The sequence below is a fragment of the Carettochelys insculpta genome, chromosome 7 (genome assembly GCF_033958435.1).
Source record: "Carettochelys insculpta isolate YL-2023 chromosome 7, ASM3395843v1, whole genome shotgun sequence".
Classification (NCBI taxonomy): Eukaryota; Metazoa; Chordata; order Testudines; family Carettochelyidae; genus Carettochelys; species Carettochelys insculpta.
Window position 1 is genome coordinate 20,664,688 of NC_134143.1, and position 21,488 is coordinate 20,686,175.

General features: G+C 39.7%; 1 protein-coding gene across 1 annotated transcript; it reads right to left on the reverse strand.

Moving 5' to 3' along the window:
- Positions 1–1,778: 1,778 nt before the first annotated feature.
- Positions 1,779–20,303, reverse strand: LRIT1 (leucine rich repeat, Ig-like and transmembrane domains 1). The gene is made up of 4 exons (XM_074999725.1): positions 20,182–20,303; positions 14,957–15,423; positions 7,187–7,492; positions 1,779–2,791 (listed from the first exon to the last, which is right to left on the reverse strand). Exons 1-4 carry the CDS (start codon positions 20,301–20,303, stop codon positions 1,779–1,781), a joined length of 1,908 nt encoding a protein of 635 aa, XP_074855826.1.
- Positions 20,304–21,488: the final 1,185 nt, after the last annotated feature.

The window sequence follows — 21,488 nt, forward strand, 5'->3', positions numbered from 1 at the left end:
TTCATGATGAATACTATGGGCTGAAATATTTCTTTCTGCATCAACCACATATGAACACTATCGTGGCCCAAATGATATCTTCTGCAAATTAGTATTTATACTCCTCAAATACACTGCTTCTTCCATGATGATGTGGAAGGTGTGATGACCCTTGGTGATATGGAAAGATCACAATCAGCTATCACGACCAGCAAGCTGAGGAAAAACAACTGCTTCTGCTCACTTTAGCTAGATGAGCTAAATCACATGGCACATCATGTTGGTGAACAGCTAAGAAAGTAAATGCATATGTCTTGCAGTCTACTCCTGAAACCATTACTTATCTGAGTAATTTCTTTGATCTCCTCAGCTGAGTACATGCTACTCATGTCAGGAACATTTAGAATATTGTGCCCCTGATTCTTAAGGGAGAGACTAGCCATTCATTTACACAATGCCACTCTGACAACTTCAATGTTGTTACTCCAGCCTGACACTGATATAAATGAGAGCAGTACTAGATTACTAGTACTAGCACTAGTACTTGAGTACTATTCTGGGGATGAAATTAAGTTTAGATGGACTGGGGACAGCTAAGTGACTTCTGGACCCTCTTCATATCAAGAGTTGCAAAGTGTTAGAAACAACCTACCATTGTTGTAACTTGGCCACTGCTTATGTTAGACTTTGCTGGGAAATTTCTCACTTTTGTATTATCACTGGGGCAGCTCCACCAATGATAGAAATGGCATAAAGGTATTGGTAGACTAGCCAACAAGAAGTTTTACCACAGTCTTATCTAATCCTGCCCAGAGCAGATCTAAATGATACTCAGACAAAAATGCAAATAGTTTCCTGAGGTTTGTCTACAGTATTGCTCCCATTGCAATGTAGCTGATTGGTGGTCATGAAGGTTTGAGAGATGTTCCAAAAACATCTAATGTGGTTAAGGCCATAAGTTACATCCATATTAGGATTGTGACAAACCATGTAAAAATTATAATATTTAGCCAATCTAACAAGTAACTAATCATAATTTCAACCAGCAAAGTCATTATACAAACAATACTCAGTACGGCATTGATGGGAAATTATTGTCAAATATAGTGCTTACGTACAGCACTTGATAGTTCTTGTAAATCATAGCAGGTCCAGTTCAAGCCATAAAATCACAAAAAATCTCAGACCTCTGAGTCCTTAGACATGTTGTTTTTTCTTCTTGATTATCACTCTTCCTCAAATCAGTACATTATTGCAATAATACATTATGATTGTCACATTTAATAGTTAATTGTGTATTTGCATTTCATGGTCTATTAAGCATCAAACTGGGTATTTAAACATAAGACTTTAATTGTGTGGAAAGTACCAAATGAATCTATGAATCTTCACATTTGTAGTTAAATGTCTACTAACATTAGAAACGATTTCATTCTTTGTCACCCTAAAGGGAGTCAACATAGTCAATATTAAAATTTAGTGTACAACAAGTCAGATATTAAAACAACAAAATATATAAGAATCTAGTTGCCAACATTTTGTCAAAGAAATAACTTCCCAGGGGATTTTATGAACAATCAGAAATCTTTTGTGTTCATCTAATTAAATGCAACTCAGCAAAGAAACTGTGCAAAATAGTCCAAAAATGCTGAATATCTTCTCACATCACTCTCTTGAACATGTTGGGATACATTACTACTGACATACTGACCTGCAACAGTATATGCTGGTGTTATGTCCTGCAGGGTAAAGAGTCATATGCACGTGTGTCTAACATGCCAACAATTAGCCTAGTACTATCAGCAAAAGTACTCATTGGGTTGCCCCTCTGTCTTTGGTACTGCTTCTGAGTCCACACTAGATCGTGCAGACAGCAACCTGTTAGACTCATCCAGGGTGTGCCTAGTTAAGTATTCTCCTTCTGCTCCTTTAGTTTTTGCCCCTGGAGATAGGCTCTCAAATGTGACATAGGACTCCTGAACTTCCTTGGGTTTCCGCATGAAGCATTTTCTGCAGCGCCTTTTCAACGCCCCACAGCAGACGACTAGGGTCAGAGGAACAGCAATGACACAGGCCACACTGATCACCACCACATTAATGAGTTTTTGAGTTCCACCAGCACTGGCAACTTCATCTGTGGAAAATATGATGCATTGTTCCTTCCTGGGGATCAGCCCTTTCACACAGACACACACTATGTATTTGGTTTTTGGCATCAGCCCATCAATGGTGATCTTCGTCTTTCCTGGCTCCACACTGATTCTGCGCATGTCCCTTTCTCCAAAAATGGCATAAAGGATGCTGAATATGGTTGTGTTCTTTGCCTGGGGAGCTTTCCAGGCCAATGAGACGCTTTGGTCTGTGTCTCCTATCACTCTGACAGACCTCACTATACGTTCTGACTCCTGTTGACCAGTGGGTAAACTTGAGAGAAGGTTTCCTGGATTGTTATTCTGGTCCTTAACCATATTCCGTGCCTCATTCTGGAACCCTAGATTCTCTTCAGTGTTAAGATGGACTGGTCTGGCACCTAGAGTAGGTGAAGTTGAGGTTGTGATAATGTACCTAGCCACCAATTTATCATTGTAAGCAGCTGCTTCCATCCCGCTCACCTTCCTATTCCATACTCCTTTAGAGTTAGAATTAGGGTCATCGGTGCCTTCAGAATCAGTGATAATGAGGGATATGAAAGCCTCTGTAGCCCCTAGGAAGTTCTTTGCTTTACAAATGTACTCTCCAGAATCCAGATAAGAGACTACAGGCAAGCCTAGAATGGACCAGCTCATTCCGTCACTCGAAATTTCCTGGTGAACTGAAAAAGAAAAAATCAAACACAGATATAATGTAAAATATTAAAAAGGAGTCAGCAAACTTGCTATTATACATGTCAGAATGATCAATTTTGTTAACCAAAATATTATGAAATTAAAATAGACTAGTTGAGGTAGTTCATCCATACACCCTCTTCCAAAAATATGATGGAATTTTTTCTTCAGGGCAAAGCTACAATTGGAAAACAAAACAGGAAGGATTTTCCCATATTTAAAAAGTATGTATACAGAGCACTGCAAGCATCTGCAGGAATGAGAGTGAAGATTGTTGTATTTGGAAGACCTGATACACTGATGATTCACCTGAAAGAAAAATCACTGCTCAAGAGGAGATAGTCTTTCAAGACATATAAATGGTAGGTCCTACAATGAACAAACAAGAGACAAATGTCTGAGAAATAATATGCTGTTTGCTGTAGATTTGACATGAATATGTACCATGTTACACACAGAGCACCATGCAAAAATCTAATCATTTTAAGATCCAGCCTTTTGGAGAAGGAATCTTGCTAATGAAAACTCAGTCTAACCAAACAATTAGAAAATTGAAGCCTTTTGCACTTTACAGTTTAACTGTTGATTGACTAGGGAGGTTCAACAGAAAACTCTTCTCAGTCTTCTTGTGACCATTCTACATCACTTTTCCAGCTAGAATGAAAGCAGTTTTTCTTTTCATTCTTTCAGAAAAGTTAATATTTTAAGCTGTCATATTATAGTGTTCATGGAGAAACTCCCTCACTGTGAGGGAATTTTTTCAGACAACCCTTCAATGAAAGGGTGTAAAGCCATGTTTAAAGTGTCAGAGAATATATCAATCTTGCCTATAACTAGAGTTTGCTTTCTACAATGCGTTCTTTATTTTGCAGGGAGGCAGTTTTTGTTTGCTTTTAATGTAGGAAGAATGTAGTGCATGAAATGCAGGCATTATCATTAGTAGCCCTTGCACCATGTCATGCAGAACAGAGTAATGGCTTGTGGAGTTCACAAAAAAGGATTTCTATTGCAACTGGTTCTATAGCTGTGAAATATAGATATCCATTTCCCTCATCCCGTGGCACTGAAGAAATCCCATAACACTTTAAGGGCACACAACATAAATCTATACATTCTGCTTAGCTCTTATAAGAAATGCATCTAACAGGCTGGTCCAATGAGCAAATACCATTCAGGGAACCACAATTAACTTTCTGAATTTGCACCTTGAGGGAGAAATGTGCCCCACTGACATGAATAACAAAAATAAAAAATAACAAAACCCCCTATGACTTGAAAGGGTCTGGAAATTCAGTCTTCATTTCCAGGTTCTGAAAGATCTGTGCACACCAACATCCCTTGTTCTCTTTAGGTCCAACCCTTCTTGTGAAAGAAAAGTTTACCATGACATGGGGCATGCAAAGGGAAAAATGACTATATTTGAGGCTGCATCTACACTAACAAGTTCTTTTGGAAAGTCCAGCCCTTTTTCAAAAGAGCTCATGGAGCGTTTACACACAAAAACGCGCTCTTTCAATCCAAAATTGAAAGAGTACAGCTCTTCTTCCAGAAGCCCTCCTCCAGCCCTGAATCACAGAGAGCAGCTTCCTTCAAAAGCTGCTCTCAAAAGAAAGAGTTTGTGGATTCTCCGTGGGCCCTTTTTTCAAAAGGCACCAGACTTTTTGATCGCTGGCTCATTCTTGCAAAAGAGTGGGGGGCTGGGTGGACTCTATTGAAAGAGCAGATCGATTTTTTTGATCCGCTTTTTTGTGTGTGGACGCACTCCTTCAAAAGAAGCTTTTTCAGAAGAGATCTTCCAGAGGAACTTCTTTTGAGAAGTCACTTTACTGGAGATGTAGCCCAAGAGTCCCCATTTTAAGGGGAGAAGCATTCTGAATTTTTCCACTGGAATGTTTTTCCATTAGAAAATGGCAATTCATCAGAAGTGAAACGTTTGCAGAAACTTGCTCATTTCAGTGCCACTGTGTTTTTACAATACATGAGGGGCAAGCATTATGACCTTTTTGGAAATGGAAAAAAATCAATTTTCCATTTTGAAAGGATTTTTTGTTTCAAATGTTTTTAAAATGCTATCTTTTTTCTGTAGAAGTCAAAATCAAAATGAAGTTTTTCAATCAACTCAAAATATATTTGGGGAGGGGATTTTTTTTTTTTTTTACAGGAGATGTTGAAATGTGATCATCTCTGTCCATTTTGTAATGGAAAACTGAAAAAATTCTCTGATAAATGAAAACATTTGAGTCATTTTAATTTTGGGAGTGAGCCTCAATGAGACACTGTATTATATACTTCACAATCTTGCTTATTGCTTATGCTTTCAATATCCTTTGGGAATTGTCATGACTTCTTTTCTCCTCTTAGTATTTGTTCCATTATCTTACCGGTGATTTTATATTCCTCCAGTCTCCCTGTCACCTGCACATTTGATCTTGATTGAACTGACATCAAAGAAACATCTTTATGGTTATTAGTAACAGACAGAAAGCCGTGCTAGTCTATATACTATCAAAACAAAAAAGCAGTAAAGTAGCACTTTAAAGACTAACAAAATGATTATGTGAGCTTTTGTGGGACAGACCCACTTCTTCAGACCATAGCTGTATCAGAACAGACTCAATAGTTAAGGCATTTGGTTCTCTATGCCTTAAATATTGAATTTGTACTGGTATGGCTATGGTCTGAAGAAGTGGGTCTGTCCCATGAAAGCTCGTCACCTAATAAATTATTCTGTTAGTCTTTAAAGTGCTACTTTACTGCTTTTGTATCTTTAGCCGTGTCTACACGTGCACGCTACTTCGAAGTAGCGGCACTAACTTCGAAATAGCGCTTGTCACGGCTACACGTGTTGGGCGCTATTTCAATGTTAACATCAACGTTAGGCAGCGAGACGTCGAAGCCGCTAACCCCATGAGGGGATGAGAATAGCGCCCTACTTCGAAGTTGAACATCGAAATAGGGCACGTGTAGCCGATCCGCGTCCCGCAACATCGAAATAGCGGGGTCCGCCATGGTGGCCATCAGCTGAGAGGTTGAGAGACGCTCTCTCTCCAGCCCCTGCGGGGCTCTATGGTCACCATGTGCAGCAGCCCTTAGCCCAGGGCTTCTGGCTGCTGCTGCTGCAGCTGGGGATCCATGCTGCATGCACAGGGTCTGCAACCAGTTGTCGGCTCTGTGGATCTTGTGTTGTTTAGTGCAACTGTGTCTGGGAGGGGCCCTTTAAGGGAGTGGCTTGCTGTTGAGTCCGCCCTGTCACCCTGTCTGCAGCTGTGCCTGGCACCCTTATTTCGATGTGTGCTACTTTGGCGTGTAGACGTTCCTTCGCAGCGCCTATTTCGATGTGGTGCTGCACAACATCGATGTTGAACGTCGACGTTGCCAGCCCTGGAGGACGTGTAGACATTATTCATCGAAATAGGCTATTTCGATGTCGCTACATCGAAATAAGCTACTTCGATGCAGGCTTCATGTGTAGACGTAGCCAATTTTATGTTTAGGTTTATTAACTGTTCTGACATCTGTTCAGACACATGAGAGCACACAGTGGAGCCCAGGAATGCCCACAGATTAGTATTTTTAGGAAGACAGTTTAATATGCAACTAAAATTAATGTTTAAGTACCTCTGATTCTAGGTGCACATCCCTGGGGATGCGAAAAGGTGCATAAACCACCTAAAAGTACTTTGCAGTGAAGAGCCTGAAATCCACTGCTGCAGTGCATTTGTTGTGGGACAACAAAAAACTAACATGCTTCACAAGACAGTTATATAAACATTAAGATAGTCACACTGAAGTGTAGGTTAGTGGTAAGAACAAATCTCCAGGAAAAAAATCACATAAATATTGTAGTGCAGTGGTTCCCAACCTGGGGCCTGAGGACCCCTGGGGGTTGATGAAAGACTTGCAGAGTGTCGATGAAAAACAGAAAAGATAAATAAAAATGATCATAGAAAATAATTTTTAAATAAATTACAAAGTTACAATCAATTATTATTTTTAAATTAAACACCTTCCAGTGATGTTATTAATTGCTGTCTGAAACTCTATGCTGTGATTTCCTTTTCATTTAATGACTTGTATATAGTGGCTAGAATTGGCTTTCACGGGGGTCCATGAACGGTTTGGAATGTGAGTGGGTGTCTGCAAATGGTTTGGGGGGGTGATTGAGTGTCCACACATGAAAAGGTTGGGAACCACTGTTGTAGTGAGAGAGTTACATGTTAACATTCTCCCCTTGTTAGCCTCCTATTTTCTTACTCAGCATGAGTCATATACAGCAGTTTTATTTATCTGGAAAAGCTGAAGCTGATACTTGCTCCAGGGTGTGCAGAAAACAATAGCCTGCTTACCATTCATTCTGTGGGAAATAAACAGCCAGAACCCACCTGTGCCATTGAGTTGATTACCATCAGCACGTCTCCAGCTGAGTTCAGGAATGGGCACCCCAGTAGTACCACACCGCAGTAACACAGTGCTGCCCAGCATGGTCTTTACTTTAGCCACAGATGTATGTACAACAGGACTTTGACATTTTCTTAGCTCGACTTGGCTGAAGAAGACTCCAGCAAGACTCCGGGGGCTGAAGCATTTCAGTCTTGGCTCTATAATTGCTATGTTAGGAGACTGGAAGTTTAGAAAATGGACCATTTCATACAGACTGCAGTCACACGCCCAAGGATTGTCCTGAAAACCTGTCAGAGATAACGACTGTTGTTAGACACTTTGTCACCAACATTTCCATTTCTACTTATCATTTTGTATTTTTAATGAACATAGGAGGGCTAGCTTATAGTCTGCTGCCAGTGAGAGGCATTTGTGGTCCTGCCTATGGAATATAGACTTGGAGTCCAGAGTCTTAGGCCAAAAAGTCGATTTAAGATACACAATTCCAGCTATGAAAACTGCGTTGCTGAAATCAACATATCGTAGATCAATATTTCTGGCAGTCCCCACAGCAGGAGGTTGACGGGACAAACTCTCCCATCAATCTCCCTTACTCCTCATGACAGCTGCAGAGCCCTGATAGTTCAACTTGGCATGTCTCCACTAGGCGCACTAAGTCAAACCCCAGAAGAAGGATTTGTTTACAGTCAATCTTCCAGTAACTATCGACATCGCCTTAATCCTCACCATATGGCTAGGACCACTCTGAATGGTACTGTCCCCATTGGTAACATGGAGCTAACAATGTTTTATTAAGTGCTTTAACACATGGATGAAACAGTACTATGGTGGTGCAAAGCATGATTATCAAACAAACAAAACAGATTGTTAGGAGGAGAAAATAGACTACCCTTATTTAATATTGCAGTCAGCTTTTGTATCTTTGGCTTGGAAATAAAAGTCCTGAAAATCGCCATATTTATTGAGAAAGCAAAGGGGGAATGTTTGCGTGAAGTTGGAAGAGCGTTTGTCCTGTTGGTTTTGAGTTGTTCTGTTTTGAAATTTTGACTTTAAATTTCTTTATTGCCCTCTAGCACAAAGCTGACTATTTGAGTACCTCACCTTCAAACTGCACATAATTATAGTTCTTCGGAAACTTGCATGCCACCTGTATTTGAAGAAAATAGGGGATAAGAAACCAAGCAGTTGCTGGAATTTTCCTTTTAAATAGTTTGGGAGAGAGGCCTTTCTCAGACATTTCAAATGATGTGACTGAGAAGTTTTTGACCTTTACTTTTGTGGAAGCAGGCGCAATACTTAAAAAAAGTCGAGGTGTGGTGGGGACTGGTTGTAGCTTAAAAAGAACATATAGCTCCTTTAAAATTACGGAGACCCCTTCCTGGGGATCAGTTAATAAAGATCTTTGTTTTTAGAGCTGGAGGGGAAGGGTTCTAATGCAGGTGTTTGAGCTTTGCTATACATTGGTGACAATGATTCCATACTGATTGCTTCCAACATCCCATTGTATGATTGATTACAACTCCTTTTATGTCACAAAAGAAAGCTGTTCATGCTTTCACCTTTTTAGATTATCAGTCTCGTAGGTAATTCACACATTTTCTGAAAAATTTGATTCAATTCAGTGAGATTAAATAACTTCAATTTTAATCCTTATCCTGTTTCACAAGGTATCTAATTTTGATTCATGTCCCTCTGCCTACCCAAAAAATCATATTATGCCAAAAAACTATTCTGCATGATTTGATTTTAACAATATCCCACAAGGAAATATAGATATCAACATCACAATAAAAATAATGCATATCCATGAGTCAGAGTTAAAATTCTTGTATTGAAATAAATTATGCATTTCTTTATCCCTGGAAAGAATGATTTGTTTGTTTATCATGTAGATAACATAGTTTCATGTCCTTAATTCTTCATTACTTTGTTTTTAAATGCTTGGGGTTGGCAAAGAAAGTGACAGACACATACATTCTTGTCACTTAATTACCTGAATTGTCTTCAAAATAAAGTTGTTTGATTTTGTTTGCTCTGGAATTAAACGTATTTCATCACTCAAAAATGGTAATGTTAGAAAAATGACTTGGAGATGTTTAAAGCTTCAATTCAAGAAAGCATCCCTAATTCAGAAGAGTATGTAAGCACATACTTAACTTTAAAGTTGATGAGACTTAAAAACAAGTCCTAAGATAAGGGCATGCTGAAGTGTAGTCTTGAATTAGAATTGACTTAAGCAGGAGTTTAAACACTGGATCACAGACAAAAATTCATTGCCTAAAGTAAAGGTTTAGATGATGGGGTGGATTCTGACACAGCTGACCATAGGACAATCACTGCAGGTCTAATTTAGACACAACATGGGAGAAATACCCAGGTTCCCAGTGAATGAAAGATCTATGAATGCAGTTCAGATCATGAGCAACTAACATGTCACAGAAATTTTAAAAACATTCTGTTGAAGGAGAAATGAGATCTCTCTTATTCGGTGCAGGTGTTTTTAAAGGGGCATGCCTTAGTGGTGGGACATTTTTTACACATTTTAAGCTAAATACTTTAAAACAAAGGGGATCAGGGCTGCCAAAAGACTTATCTGGTCCCTGGGCAATGTGGAAGGTCTTGGCTCTGGGCCCTCTTAAAGGAGTGAGACCTTGTGCAGAGGGGGCAGGGCTAGGCTTGGCCAGCCCACAGCAACACCCAGCCCACATTGTGTGGGGCTCTGGTGGAAATTTAAAGGGGCCCAGTGCTCTGGCTGCCAATGCTGCCATGGTAGCAGTGACAGTGGCTCATGCAGCACCCTTTTAAATTGCCAGGACCCAGGGCAACTGCTCCCTTTCCCTGACCCAGTGACCCTGAATGGGATGGGTGGCTGGATGGCTGGGGAGCAGGACTGGGCCAATATAGAGTCCACAAACATTCAATAATATGTCTAAACAGATTTATTTTGTCTCCACTGATACCCCATGTGCATTTTCTGTCTGTAAATGTTCTAGAAAGTTAATTTACTGTCATAAACGCTTAGAAATACTCTAGCAAAAGTAAGGAAATATTACTGAATGAACTGGAATATTCACAGAATAGTTAACTGAAATTTCTGATTCACAGTCCTTTCCTAAATTTAAGCTCTTGGTGCATGGTCATTCTATTTATCCTCACTGTTCACTAGCACTGTGCACCTTCTGGTAAACATATCAATATCTGAAAGATACACAATTGCCCAGTCTACACTACAATTAAATCAGTTGTTAGATCAGTTTGGCTATCATTTTTCTGACCAATGTGCCTGGAGATATTTTTTCAGTGTGTTTTTCTAGGCAATCCATACTCTGCAGTATGGCTCACATGGACAGCCTGTGGTATGGTTTTAAATATGGTCATAGCTTTGTTCTTTAAAAGGTTTTTCTCAAGTACTTGCCCCTCAGCTTTTGGTCCCGGCCTACAGATGCCTCCTATGTGTGTACATAATCCTTGATTCCTATAGCATGTAAGAAGGCCATCTATTTATCTACTCAGATAAAGGACTAATGAAAAAAATGATCTAAAACCCATGTTCAGTGTGCACCAATGGCCAAAAAAGCAAGCAAAATGCCAGAATGCAAAAGGAATGGAATGAAGATACTATAGTGCTACTGAGAAAATCAATGGTAGGTCATCATCCAGAATACTATGTTGAGTTCAGCCAGGCCTGTCTGGAAAACAATACAGTACAACTGTAGGGAATAACAATATAAAATATAAAATAATATAAAATAATTATAGAATCACAGAATCACAGGGCTGGAAGGGACCTCAGGAGGTCATCTAGTCCAGCCCCCTGCTTCAAGCAGGATCAACCCCCACTAAGTCATCCCAGCCAGGACCTTGTCCAGCAGGGACTTAAAAACTTCAACGGATGGATAATCCATCACTTCTCTAGGCAACTCATTCCAATGCTTCACCCACCTGGTGAAGTATTTTTTTTGTAATATCTAACCTACACCTCTCCCTCTTCAACTTCAGACCATTACTCCTTGTTCTGCCACCTGACACCACTGAGAACAGTTTCCCTTTTAGAGCTCCCCTTCAGGAAGTAAATTAGACCAGAAAAAACATCCAGATGAAGAGGCTAGAGCCTGATGAGACTGGGACCTTTGCCTTGACAGATGTATATAAAATCAGGGTGGTGCAGAGCACTGGTTTTCAACTTCTTTAGTTCACAACCCAAACAATGGCAAAAAAGTATGTCCCACAAGCTAGCATGCCCCACAAGCCTGTGCAATTTAGGCCCTGATTTGAGTCTGTGACCACGTTATGGATTACTGATCATGTGAGCTACTGCTTTGGAAATGAGGGAAGATTTTTGAATGGGAGGGAGGGCTGCAGTAGAGGCCTCCTTTGTGGCTGGTGGATGAGTAGGTTTGGTTCAGTATGAATGGAAATGAGGAACTTTCGCATCCCCTCTCTTTGCTCATATGCACAGCACTCATCCATCAGTGCTGGCACAAGCGGAACTGGGGGTGCTGCAGCATCCCCGGCTTGATACAGTTTGCGTAATATAGAGGGCTTACAGTCTGGTTTAATGGCTCTCAGCAATCCCTCTATACAAATTTCTCCAGCAGCCCTGCACTCATCTCTGAGTGTTGGGAAGCACTGCTCCAAAGGCCTATGAGACTCGCAAGACAGCCTCCACAGGGGTCAACAGGCAAAAGGGGCCCGAGCAGCTGCCGAGATTAGGTCTTGCCTTGAAGTCAGTGAGAATAAGAACAGCAAGGAATCCTGTGGCACCTAAAAGGTGAATGGATTTATTTGGGCATAAGCTTTCATGGGCAAGCACCACATCGTCAGAGGCATCTGCTGAAGTGGTTTTGACCCACCAAAGCTTAAGCACAAATAAATCTGTTGGTCTTTAAGGTATTACAAGAGTCCTCATTTTTCTTACAGATACAGACTCACATGGCTATCCCTCTGAGGGTGAATCTATAATTACCAGCCAATCAACCACACCACAGTCGATCTTCTGGAGTTTGATTTTGATGCGTGTTAAGACGTGGCAAAATCAATCTCTCTGGGCTCAGCCATCAACCCTGGTACTCCACACTCCCATACTCGTGGAGTAAGGGATGTCGGTACAAGCCTGTAGATTTCCAATCTGCACAGGGTAAGAAAGTCAATCCTGATACGTTGATTCTAGCTACACTAATGGCTTAGATAGAACTGCGAGCCAGAAATCGACTTTCTAGTGTAGATCTAGCCTGAGACAATGGGAGTAAGGACAGTGTTAACACCCAAAATAGACATGAGAGTTCAGAGATGGCTAGGTGAGCATCTTATAAAATTGTTCCTCCACTTTTCCCATCTCCTCAGTATTGTAATACCTGCAATAGGTCAGCTATAACCAGGAACACCTTCTTCGCTCATGGGCCTTTCTATTTCTTGCCTTTGGCAGAGATTTTACAACTAAGAAGTAATAAAATCTGTCTCTGGGAGTAAAAATAAGAAGTGACCATAAAATAAATGTTCTCCTGGTCTACATTTCCAGTTCAGCCATTTGTTAGCTCTCTGGACAATACTTCCTTTTTCACCTCAGTACTCAAGGCTCATGTGAGTTTATTTCTGTTTTTGCAATAAAGGTACACACAAATTAACAGTCATTAACACTAATTTGATCACAAACAACAAATTCTACTATATTTCTATTTTCAAAAAAAGACATGACTAGTTATGCAGACTTTCTCTCCCCTCCCCCTTCCCCCCTAACCACACAGTCTCCTCTCTTAAGCTCCACACTACTAAGGCCTTCACTGTTGCCCATCGGCTAGCCCCTCCTGTCTCCTCTGCGGGTTTGCTCTGGAAGATGATACAGATTCTTTGCTCCACAGAGCATTTATGTATCTGTGTGACACATGAGCTAAATGCAGCAATTCATTATCATCCAGGCTTTCACAAACTACTCCTTAAGCTCCTACTCTACTTTTGATACTTCACCCAAGTACTTATATAAAAGCACATCACAAAGCCGACAATAGAAGACATGAATATCAAGAAAGCACTAAACTGTATCTAAAAATATTTTTATTACAACTACCTAAAACCAAAGGCTTTGAAGAGAATTCATAATGATGTACTTTACAGAACTAATGGGACTGACTGAATCCTTGCTATTTACAGGTTTTTATGCTTTCCATCAGAAAGCCAGGGTCAGGAAGGAAACAGAAGGTGCAGCTGTGCGCCCCAATCTCTAGGCACTACAATGCCTGTGTAAGTGCACAGATGGGAAATCTGGAGTGAGGTTTAAGAGTTAGAATCATTGATTGGTCTATGAATTATAGGGGTTGAACCTCTCTAGACTGGCACCCTCAGGACCTGACTGATGACAAATGAGAGAATTTGCCAAACTACGAAAGATCAATATTATGTAGCAGATTACCAACATTTCCACTGCTAAGTGGGCTCTTAGAAGACTTTTAGGGGTAAATTAGAGCTAAGTAACAGCACAGAACATTGAGAGACAGGACTGGTGGCTATAAACAAACTTTAGAGACTATAGAAAATTTGGCCACACCCTTGATAAGTGGTCTTCCAGCTAATTAAATCATGCTGGATCCCAGATGTTGCCAGATGACAGAGTGTTGGATTAGAAAGTTTCAGCCAGTAGTATGGACCTACCCCATGATCTCCATACACATTTTTCTGTACAGATTTCTTCAGATCCTTGCCCAAGCAAACAATACAGATGATGGTGCAAGGTGATCTTGTGCTGGCCAAAGTAACAGTACAAAAATCCTCTTTGATTATATACTGTAATAATACATATAGTGAACAGATCTATGCAATATATTGTTACTGCCAATATTCTATACCATGAAAAGGACGGGACCTTGCAATATATCACAAGCATATCTTTTGTTTTCTTAAGAACTTACACAGAACTATGCAAAACGACCAGAGGACGCACCAATTTTTTTTACTAGCTAACCAAACATTAATGAAAGATACTAAAAACTGACCAGACTTGAGGCTTTCTTCTACAAATGTGTGAATTTATTATAAGTGCAACCTTAGAGCTAAGAAAGAAGCTCCCCATTTATCCGCAGAAGGTTGGTAGCATTGTATGCTGCTTCTCCATCCCTGGGTGTAAAAGTGTAACTCCTATCCTCCCCAGTGAGGTTGTCAGTAAGAGTATTAACTGATGCCAAGCATGTGGTGGTTATGTGTGATATAGATAGAAAGAGTCACATCCTCAGGTCTAAGCTGAAGTCAGTGTCACTCCCTCTGTATATACTAATTGAGGATATGGTTGGAATTGATTGACATTAACTAGAGGCCACCAATTTAGTTTATGTATTCTACCAAACGATCAGCAGTTGACAACAACCTTATGTTACCCTCAGATGAATGTGAATAAATGATCCTTGCATAAATGATAAAAGATTCAACGCCAAGCCACTGAACTTTGTTCTGCCTTACTGCAACTGAGGTGGCTCAAAGACAGTCATCTGTAACTTGATTTTATGATGCAAAACCACCTATCAAAAATGCCACTCTAGAGGCCTCTGATGGTATAGAGATAGCGTATGAAGAACTGTAGCTATCCTTACTTTCACCAGGGAATATCTCGGCCTGCATGCAGACTATAGGAACAAAAGTGTATTACCATTGATACTTTCTTTCTAGAGTGAAAGAGTAATATGAAGGTATTATTATTGTATGATGCATGTTTGATATTCATCTCAGTGCATTCTAATTTAACATATTTTTTTTAATTCTCTTACCTAAGATGATCTTGGAGTTGTCATTGGGGAAGTAAGGAACTGTCTGGAGGCTGGCCCAAGCTGAAATAAGATCTTGAGGGAGAGTCATCAGTTTATTGCTAGAAAGATCCAGATAGGTAATGTTCTTGATGTAACGTGCAGCTCCTGCTGGTACTGAGGTGAGTTCATTATTGTGTAAATCCAGCAGCCTAAGCTGGGGCATGTCTGCAAGAACTTCCCATGGAAACAAGATTAAGTCATTCCCATCCAGTCTCAATTCCTGTAACCGGCGCAGACCCCTAAAAGTAATCATGCTGAGGCTAGCCAAAGAATTGTAGGGCATCCAGAGGTATTCCAGGTGACGAAGAGAATGGAAAGCTTCTCCTGGTACTCTCCGGATGGCTGTCTTCTCTATTCGAAGTTTAAATGTATCTACAGGGATGTTCACAGGGGTGAGTGTCATCTCTGGATCATTGCACAGCACAGTTCTGATTGAAAAAAATATGAAATAACTTTCCTATAGTTTAAATTTTTTTACTTTATTCTAAATTGCAATTTCCACCTACTTTTCTCTTTTTAATACCTTCTTTAGATCATTTTCTTACCAACCATTATGTACATAGCTGAATCATATATATGAGAAAAAACAAAGCAATTAGGTGCACAGGATCACATTTAATCTTTGTGTAAATGAAGTCAGTGAGTTGCTCTGATTTATATTAGGTATGAATCTAACTTATGGGTTATGTCTACCCTAGAGGGGTTTGTCGACAAAACTAGCGTTTTGTCCACAAAACCTGCAGAGCATCCAGATTCCCAAGGCATTCTGTTGACAGTAAATCAACAGAAAGCAGCACTTTTGTCGAAAGTCTTATCCCCCTCTCCGTGAGGAATAAAACCTCTGTTAGTTGAGGTCTGTCAACAGAAAGCCAGTTTGGACATTCCAGGAGGTCCTCTGTTGATAGACAGGGCTTCCAGGACACCAGGTAGCCTGTCTGCCATGCTTCCGGTCGGCCATTTTGTCAAAAGAGAGTCCTGGCAGTCCAGCCACTCTCTATCAACATAGTGATCTGCTTGGCAATTTGGCCACTATCTGTTGATAGAAGTTTTGTCAAAAGATATCTTCTGACAAAAACTTCTCTCGACAAATTGGTATAATCTAGACACATCCATGGAGTCTTTTTTACTGATATTTTTAATTGAATTTCTGGAAATTATGACCACAACATTCCTGTACTAGAGAGTACATCAGTACATGTTAAAACAGTTTACCAGTTCCGCAACCAGAGATTTGGACAGAGTCAAATATTAACAAGCTTCTTTCTGGCAGGTGTCAGAGGTGTTATGATAACTGCGCCTAAAATTATTTCCCTCATGTGCTCAACTGTGAAAAGTGAGTAAAAATTCACAAAGTGTCACAGTGACCTATGACAATCAATGGGAAAAGGTGTCAAAAAGAAACAAAAAGACTGAATTAGTCCAAATAAACCTATTGATATAATTCAAGGATTGTGTTAAAATCATGCTTGGTAAATAAGAACAGATAGAACTGGATACCAATCAACCAAGATGTGTGTGTTGAAAATTAGGCCTAATTATTGACAAAATAAAGACAGGGTGGATTATTCCACCCATTGCCTTTTGGGCCATTATAAAAGAGACCTAGAAGCAGAAAAGGGAAAGCTTTTTACCACCACCATGACTGCAATGGATGAATTGTTGCCATGACACCAGACCTTGATACTCCAGGTGGGACACCCAGGCATCATTGCAGCACCAGCAAGGACCCCAATCTGATATCTGTGACATTTTGCTACTTGTCATGTGCTCCCTTCTGTCACCCATTCATCGTCCTCCTCTCTCTCTCTCTCTTTCTCTCTCTCTCTCTCTCAGCTTTTTCCTCTGACTTGGACAACTATACTGCACACAGTAACGTGAGATGACCTATCCATCCCTGCTCACTCTGAGAAGGACCAGTGAAAGACAAGGACTTGAGCAGACCAACCTGATGATGTGCCGGACAGAGGAAGTAAGCTAGGGTCCAGAACATGCAAGTGGAAACACTACCCAAAAAGTTACTGCAGCAAAAGTGCAGCTGCTTTGACGGGACTGTACTTAAGAACAAGTTACTGGTGTCCCTCTGGAAAACTACTTGAAACAAACACACACACACACACGCTTCATCTAGATTGTTCTCAAGTATCCAGAAGAGAAAGCAGCTGCACTTCTACAGAAGTAATTTTTTGGGTACTTTTTCCATCTCTGCCACCTCCACCTGTTAGGGCTAATCTATCAGCCCGAAGTGTCCATCTGTGAATGACCAACTGTCCTGTATCATGAGACTATTGACAAATGCTGTATTTTCTTAATATTTGCTATCCTCTTTCATCTCTCCCTTCTGCATTTTGTCTGATATCAGAAAGTGACTATCATCCCCAGTTCAGGACTGAACAAGAGTATGATCCTTTTTTTCCCTATCGAGAATTATTGCTTAACCAAATAACAGATTTTAACTGATATTCACTGTCTCCAGAAAGGGACTTATGTTTTGATTAAGCCTGTTTTACATAACCCTTTTCAGGTTCTGTGTTCTTTATCTCATTTTCAGTCTTTTCTTTGTGTATGTTTCAAAACAATAAATTTGTAACCTTTGGTATGAATGTTGTGGGATCCTAAGCAGGCTGAGGTCTCTGTTTACCAAACCTCAATGCCTGTTTACAGCTATTCAGTGTTGGATGGTTTCAGAATCATTGCAACACCTTTGGCTCTTTGGGCCCTTTCTTACGTCTAAATGAATATAACACTGTATGGACATATAATAATAAAAACTGTGAAATTTCCCGTTCATTACGTTAAGTCAAATAAGCCAATAAAACCCTTCTTTGAAATCTAAACTACAGTGAAATCTGTTGAACTGTTAAATAGTGGTAGAAGGCACTTCACTTCAAGCATTTGTAAGCAGATAAGTCAAAGCATTGGAAATTATACTGTTGGGAAAAATCCTGTACTGAAGCAAGAGTGAACTATATGACCTAATTGATCTTTTCCGTTTCTAATAATTTCTAAAGGCCATGTCTTATGTCCTTACTCCTCATTTACTTGGGCCTCATACAAGCAACATTTGACTTTGGCTTTGTAAATGTGTGAAATTATAGATAGCAGAGAGGAAGGGACCGAGAGAAGTATCTTAGAAAATACATTACAAAATGGACATCAATTTGCCTAACAAGAAGAGGAAGGAGGGAAAAGGTCAATTCTTAACATGAATCAAAGTTTACTTTATACAAAGCAGCAGAACCCGATACCCATGTTCTACCTCACGTGCTAGAAGAGGCATTATGAAAGAAATGTCATATAGTCTAAGGTACCATCTCCTAATGATTGAGGCTGGAAAATAAATGGAATATTATGAACTAGATCATTTTAGCTAAAAGTGCTTATTCCTGTACTATAGGTATAACTAAATAACATAGTTAAACTGTTCTTGCTAAGTGAGGTTTCCCAGAGTTGAATGTTTTGAAGCTTCCAGATAAAATTGTTCACTCGTGATAGGTATACAGTACAGTTACTTTCATTCAGTATACCTACCGTGGCATTCCATCTGTGATGGAAGAGAAAGATGCAAACACAATTCCAAGAGGTTGACAAAAGAAATGCTTCACATGACTCTCAAACAACGGGGAGTGAACAAGACTTAGACAGCCTCTGAAAGAAGGTTCAGCCTAACCTCTTTCACTGGGGCTTGGGGACTCGGGGAGAAACTAAAAACAAAAAGAAGAAAATGAGACGGAGTACACAGTGCATTTCTTTTCTGTGAATGGCACAGAAAGTTCTATAACATGAGAAGCTGTAATCGTGCAGCAATGCGCACACACCTCTCGCCCCCTTCCTTCAATCCTATTTGATTTGTCAGTTTTAATTGCAATTATTTTTTGGTCCTTTGTACTTATAAATGTCAGTCTGTGTTGGAAATTAAATTGAATTGATCTGATGAAGTGGGTCTGTCCCACGAAAGCTCATCACTGAATAAATCATTTTGTTAGTCTTTAACGTGCTACACTTCTGCTGCTTTGTTTTGTTGGAGTACAGACTAACATGGCAACCTATCTGTTATTACGCTACTTATGATATTTCCAGATGATATTATTGGGCACAAAACTGTTATTCTATAGGACAAACCCCTTCTACTAAGGAAATTTGCTGATTTTCCACTGCATCATAATGTACAAAAATTTCAGTTATTCACTGTTAGGAATGGTAGACAGCAACCTTTTTAACGTAGTTACCACAAAATACTATAGTATTTCCCAGTCACTGGAAGGTAATTCTACTGTGGCCTCTTTGGGATAGCACTGATTAATTGTGTTGCATTGCTTCTCAGGAACTACAGATGATTTGTGTTACCTCTATATTTCTAACATGGAAAGCTACTGGTGCTACTTCAATTGCACCTGAACAGTGATAAGGAAAAGAGTCCATTTTACTGATATTCAGAATCTAGGTGGCAGGTTTTAATTTCTTTGTTGAATGCCTGTCTAGAAGAAATGTGTTTTACAAAGAAAAAAGATCTGTTTCCTCTCCCCCTTTTTCGTCTTGTGAATTTATTGTATAAAAGCTTGCCCTGTTTCCTAATAAGTCAAATTGTTGCTTAATTGCTATATTTAAAGAAAGTGGTCCTCTACTAATATCTTAACTATGCAGGATTCCAAAAATAGATTCTGTGGAACTGACATAAACAATTTGCAGATTTTATATTTAATATATGGAATCTACCTTTGAGTTTTCTTCTAATTTAGGGATCATTTCCTTCTCAAGAAAATCCCCTTTGGTTAAAGGATTCTTAAGTAAATGCAGTCGAGGGCAGTAGTCCATGCATTTTTGAAAGCACTCTACTAAGCAAACCTGATAAACTCTTTTAAAGGACAACAAGGTGGACTAGAACTTACAGACATTTTCTAAACATACAAAGTCTGGTATTTTCCATTTTATTCATCTTTCCCCACTAGAGTGATGTTAATTATATTGCTTATATCCTAGCAGAGAAGATCTCCAAATGCTTTCTCTGAAATCAGATTACAGTGGGCTCAGAAGCTAATCCTTCTGCACATAAAGCTGTGGTACAAAGTGATTGGCGAAAATAACATACATACAAATAGCCATCGCACAAGCCAGTTTTTCTTTCCCATGCATCTTCACAAAGGTGAACACAAAACCTTCTGGATTAAAAACAAGGAGAACCAACATACCTTGCTTTTGTTCCTTCATTGAGACTATGGAAGGTGCAGCTACATTGGGAAGGGCAAGTGCAGTGAGTTGAAGGCAGTCTTCCAAACACTAGGCAGCAGACCAAGCCCACAGTGATCCACATTGTTACCTGCACATGAGGATGACTCCCAGATACTAGATAAAGTGAAGGTTTTCCTCTATTGTTTTGTCCAGAGACTGGTCACATCTTGTTAACTCTCTTTCCATTTCATTCGCACAATGATCTTCCAGCCCTCTCTGAATCCATCAGATAAAAAAGGATAGGCAGGGGATTAAGGATGGGGACTTGAGTTATTTTCATGTAGGTGCTTATTGCTTCCTGGAATCACACAGACGGAGCATTTCTTCCCTCAGCAAGCAGGACCGATCCTGGATTCCAACAGAAAACCAGTGATTGTTGTGTGGAACAACATTGTCTATTTGTGAGTTTGTCAGTAACAATATGAATACTATTTTAATTGACATTACCAGTAGCTCCCTTTCCTGTAGTGACTTACTGCATATTCAAAAAGGATTCCTAGTACTGCAGAAATCTGAGCCACTGAGAATATACAAAAATATGGGGAAACGTTTTATTGATATTTCTTTTCTTTTTAAAAAACGAACCAACTGTTTAATGGTTAATTGATTTTGCCAGTATGATCAATCTTGTAAATCTAAGAATTTTACAATGGCTAAAACGTCAATAAAATTTTAAATACATACATTTTCCAGGTGTTTGTCCCTGTGCTCCCACATTCCTAAAAGACTAACCATTTTAAGACTGCATACTATGTGTAAGAACCATTGGTAAGGGACTTTGCAAAAGGTTTTCTGAAAGTCAAAGTATATTGTATCAACTGGATCACCCTTGTCCTTATGTTTGTTTACACTCTCAGATCATTCTAATGCATTGGTGAGGCATGATTTCCATTTACAAACACCATGCTGACTCTTCCCCAACCTATTATATTCATTGATTTGTCTGACAACTCTATTCTTTAATGTCCGTTCACCCAATTTGCCTGGTACTGAAGTTAGGCTTACCTAACGAAAGTCATATTAAAGTCTTTGTGTCCTGCAATATAAATGTAATAGGACTCATTCTGAACTGAATTACACTGGCATAAATCAGGAATAATTCCAGTAAAATCTTGGCCCCCACAAAGTTAGTGGGAATTTTCCCTTGTCTTCAGTAGAGCAAGGATTTCACCCAATGGTGTTAATGTTGTGGAAACTGATGTAAATGAGATTAGGATTCTTTGTTTTCAGACACAATACTCAGCGTTGCTGGGTTCCACCGCTCCTG

What these genes read in the sequence shown, in the direction of transcription:
- LRIT1 (XM_074999725.1), bottom strand. Translation starts at nt 20,303, where the DNA reads ATGTGGATCACTGTGGGCTTGGTCTGCTGCCTAGTGTTTGGAAGACTG. An exon ending in CAACTCCAAGATCATCTTAG is followed by an intron (nt 7,493 to 14,956) that starts GTAAGAGAATTA and finishes TATCTCTGACAG; the next exon opens with GTTTTCAGGACAATCCTTGG. An exon ending in TAATCAACTCAATGGCACAG is followed by an intron (nt 2,792 to 7,186) that starts GTGGGTTCTGGC and finishes TTTCTTTTTCAG; the next exon opens with TTCACCAGGAAATTTCGAGT.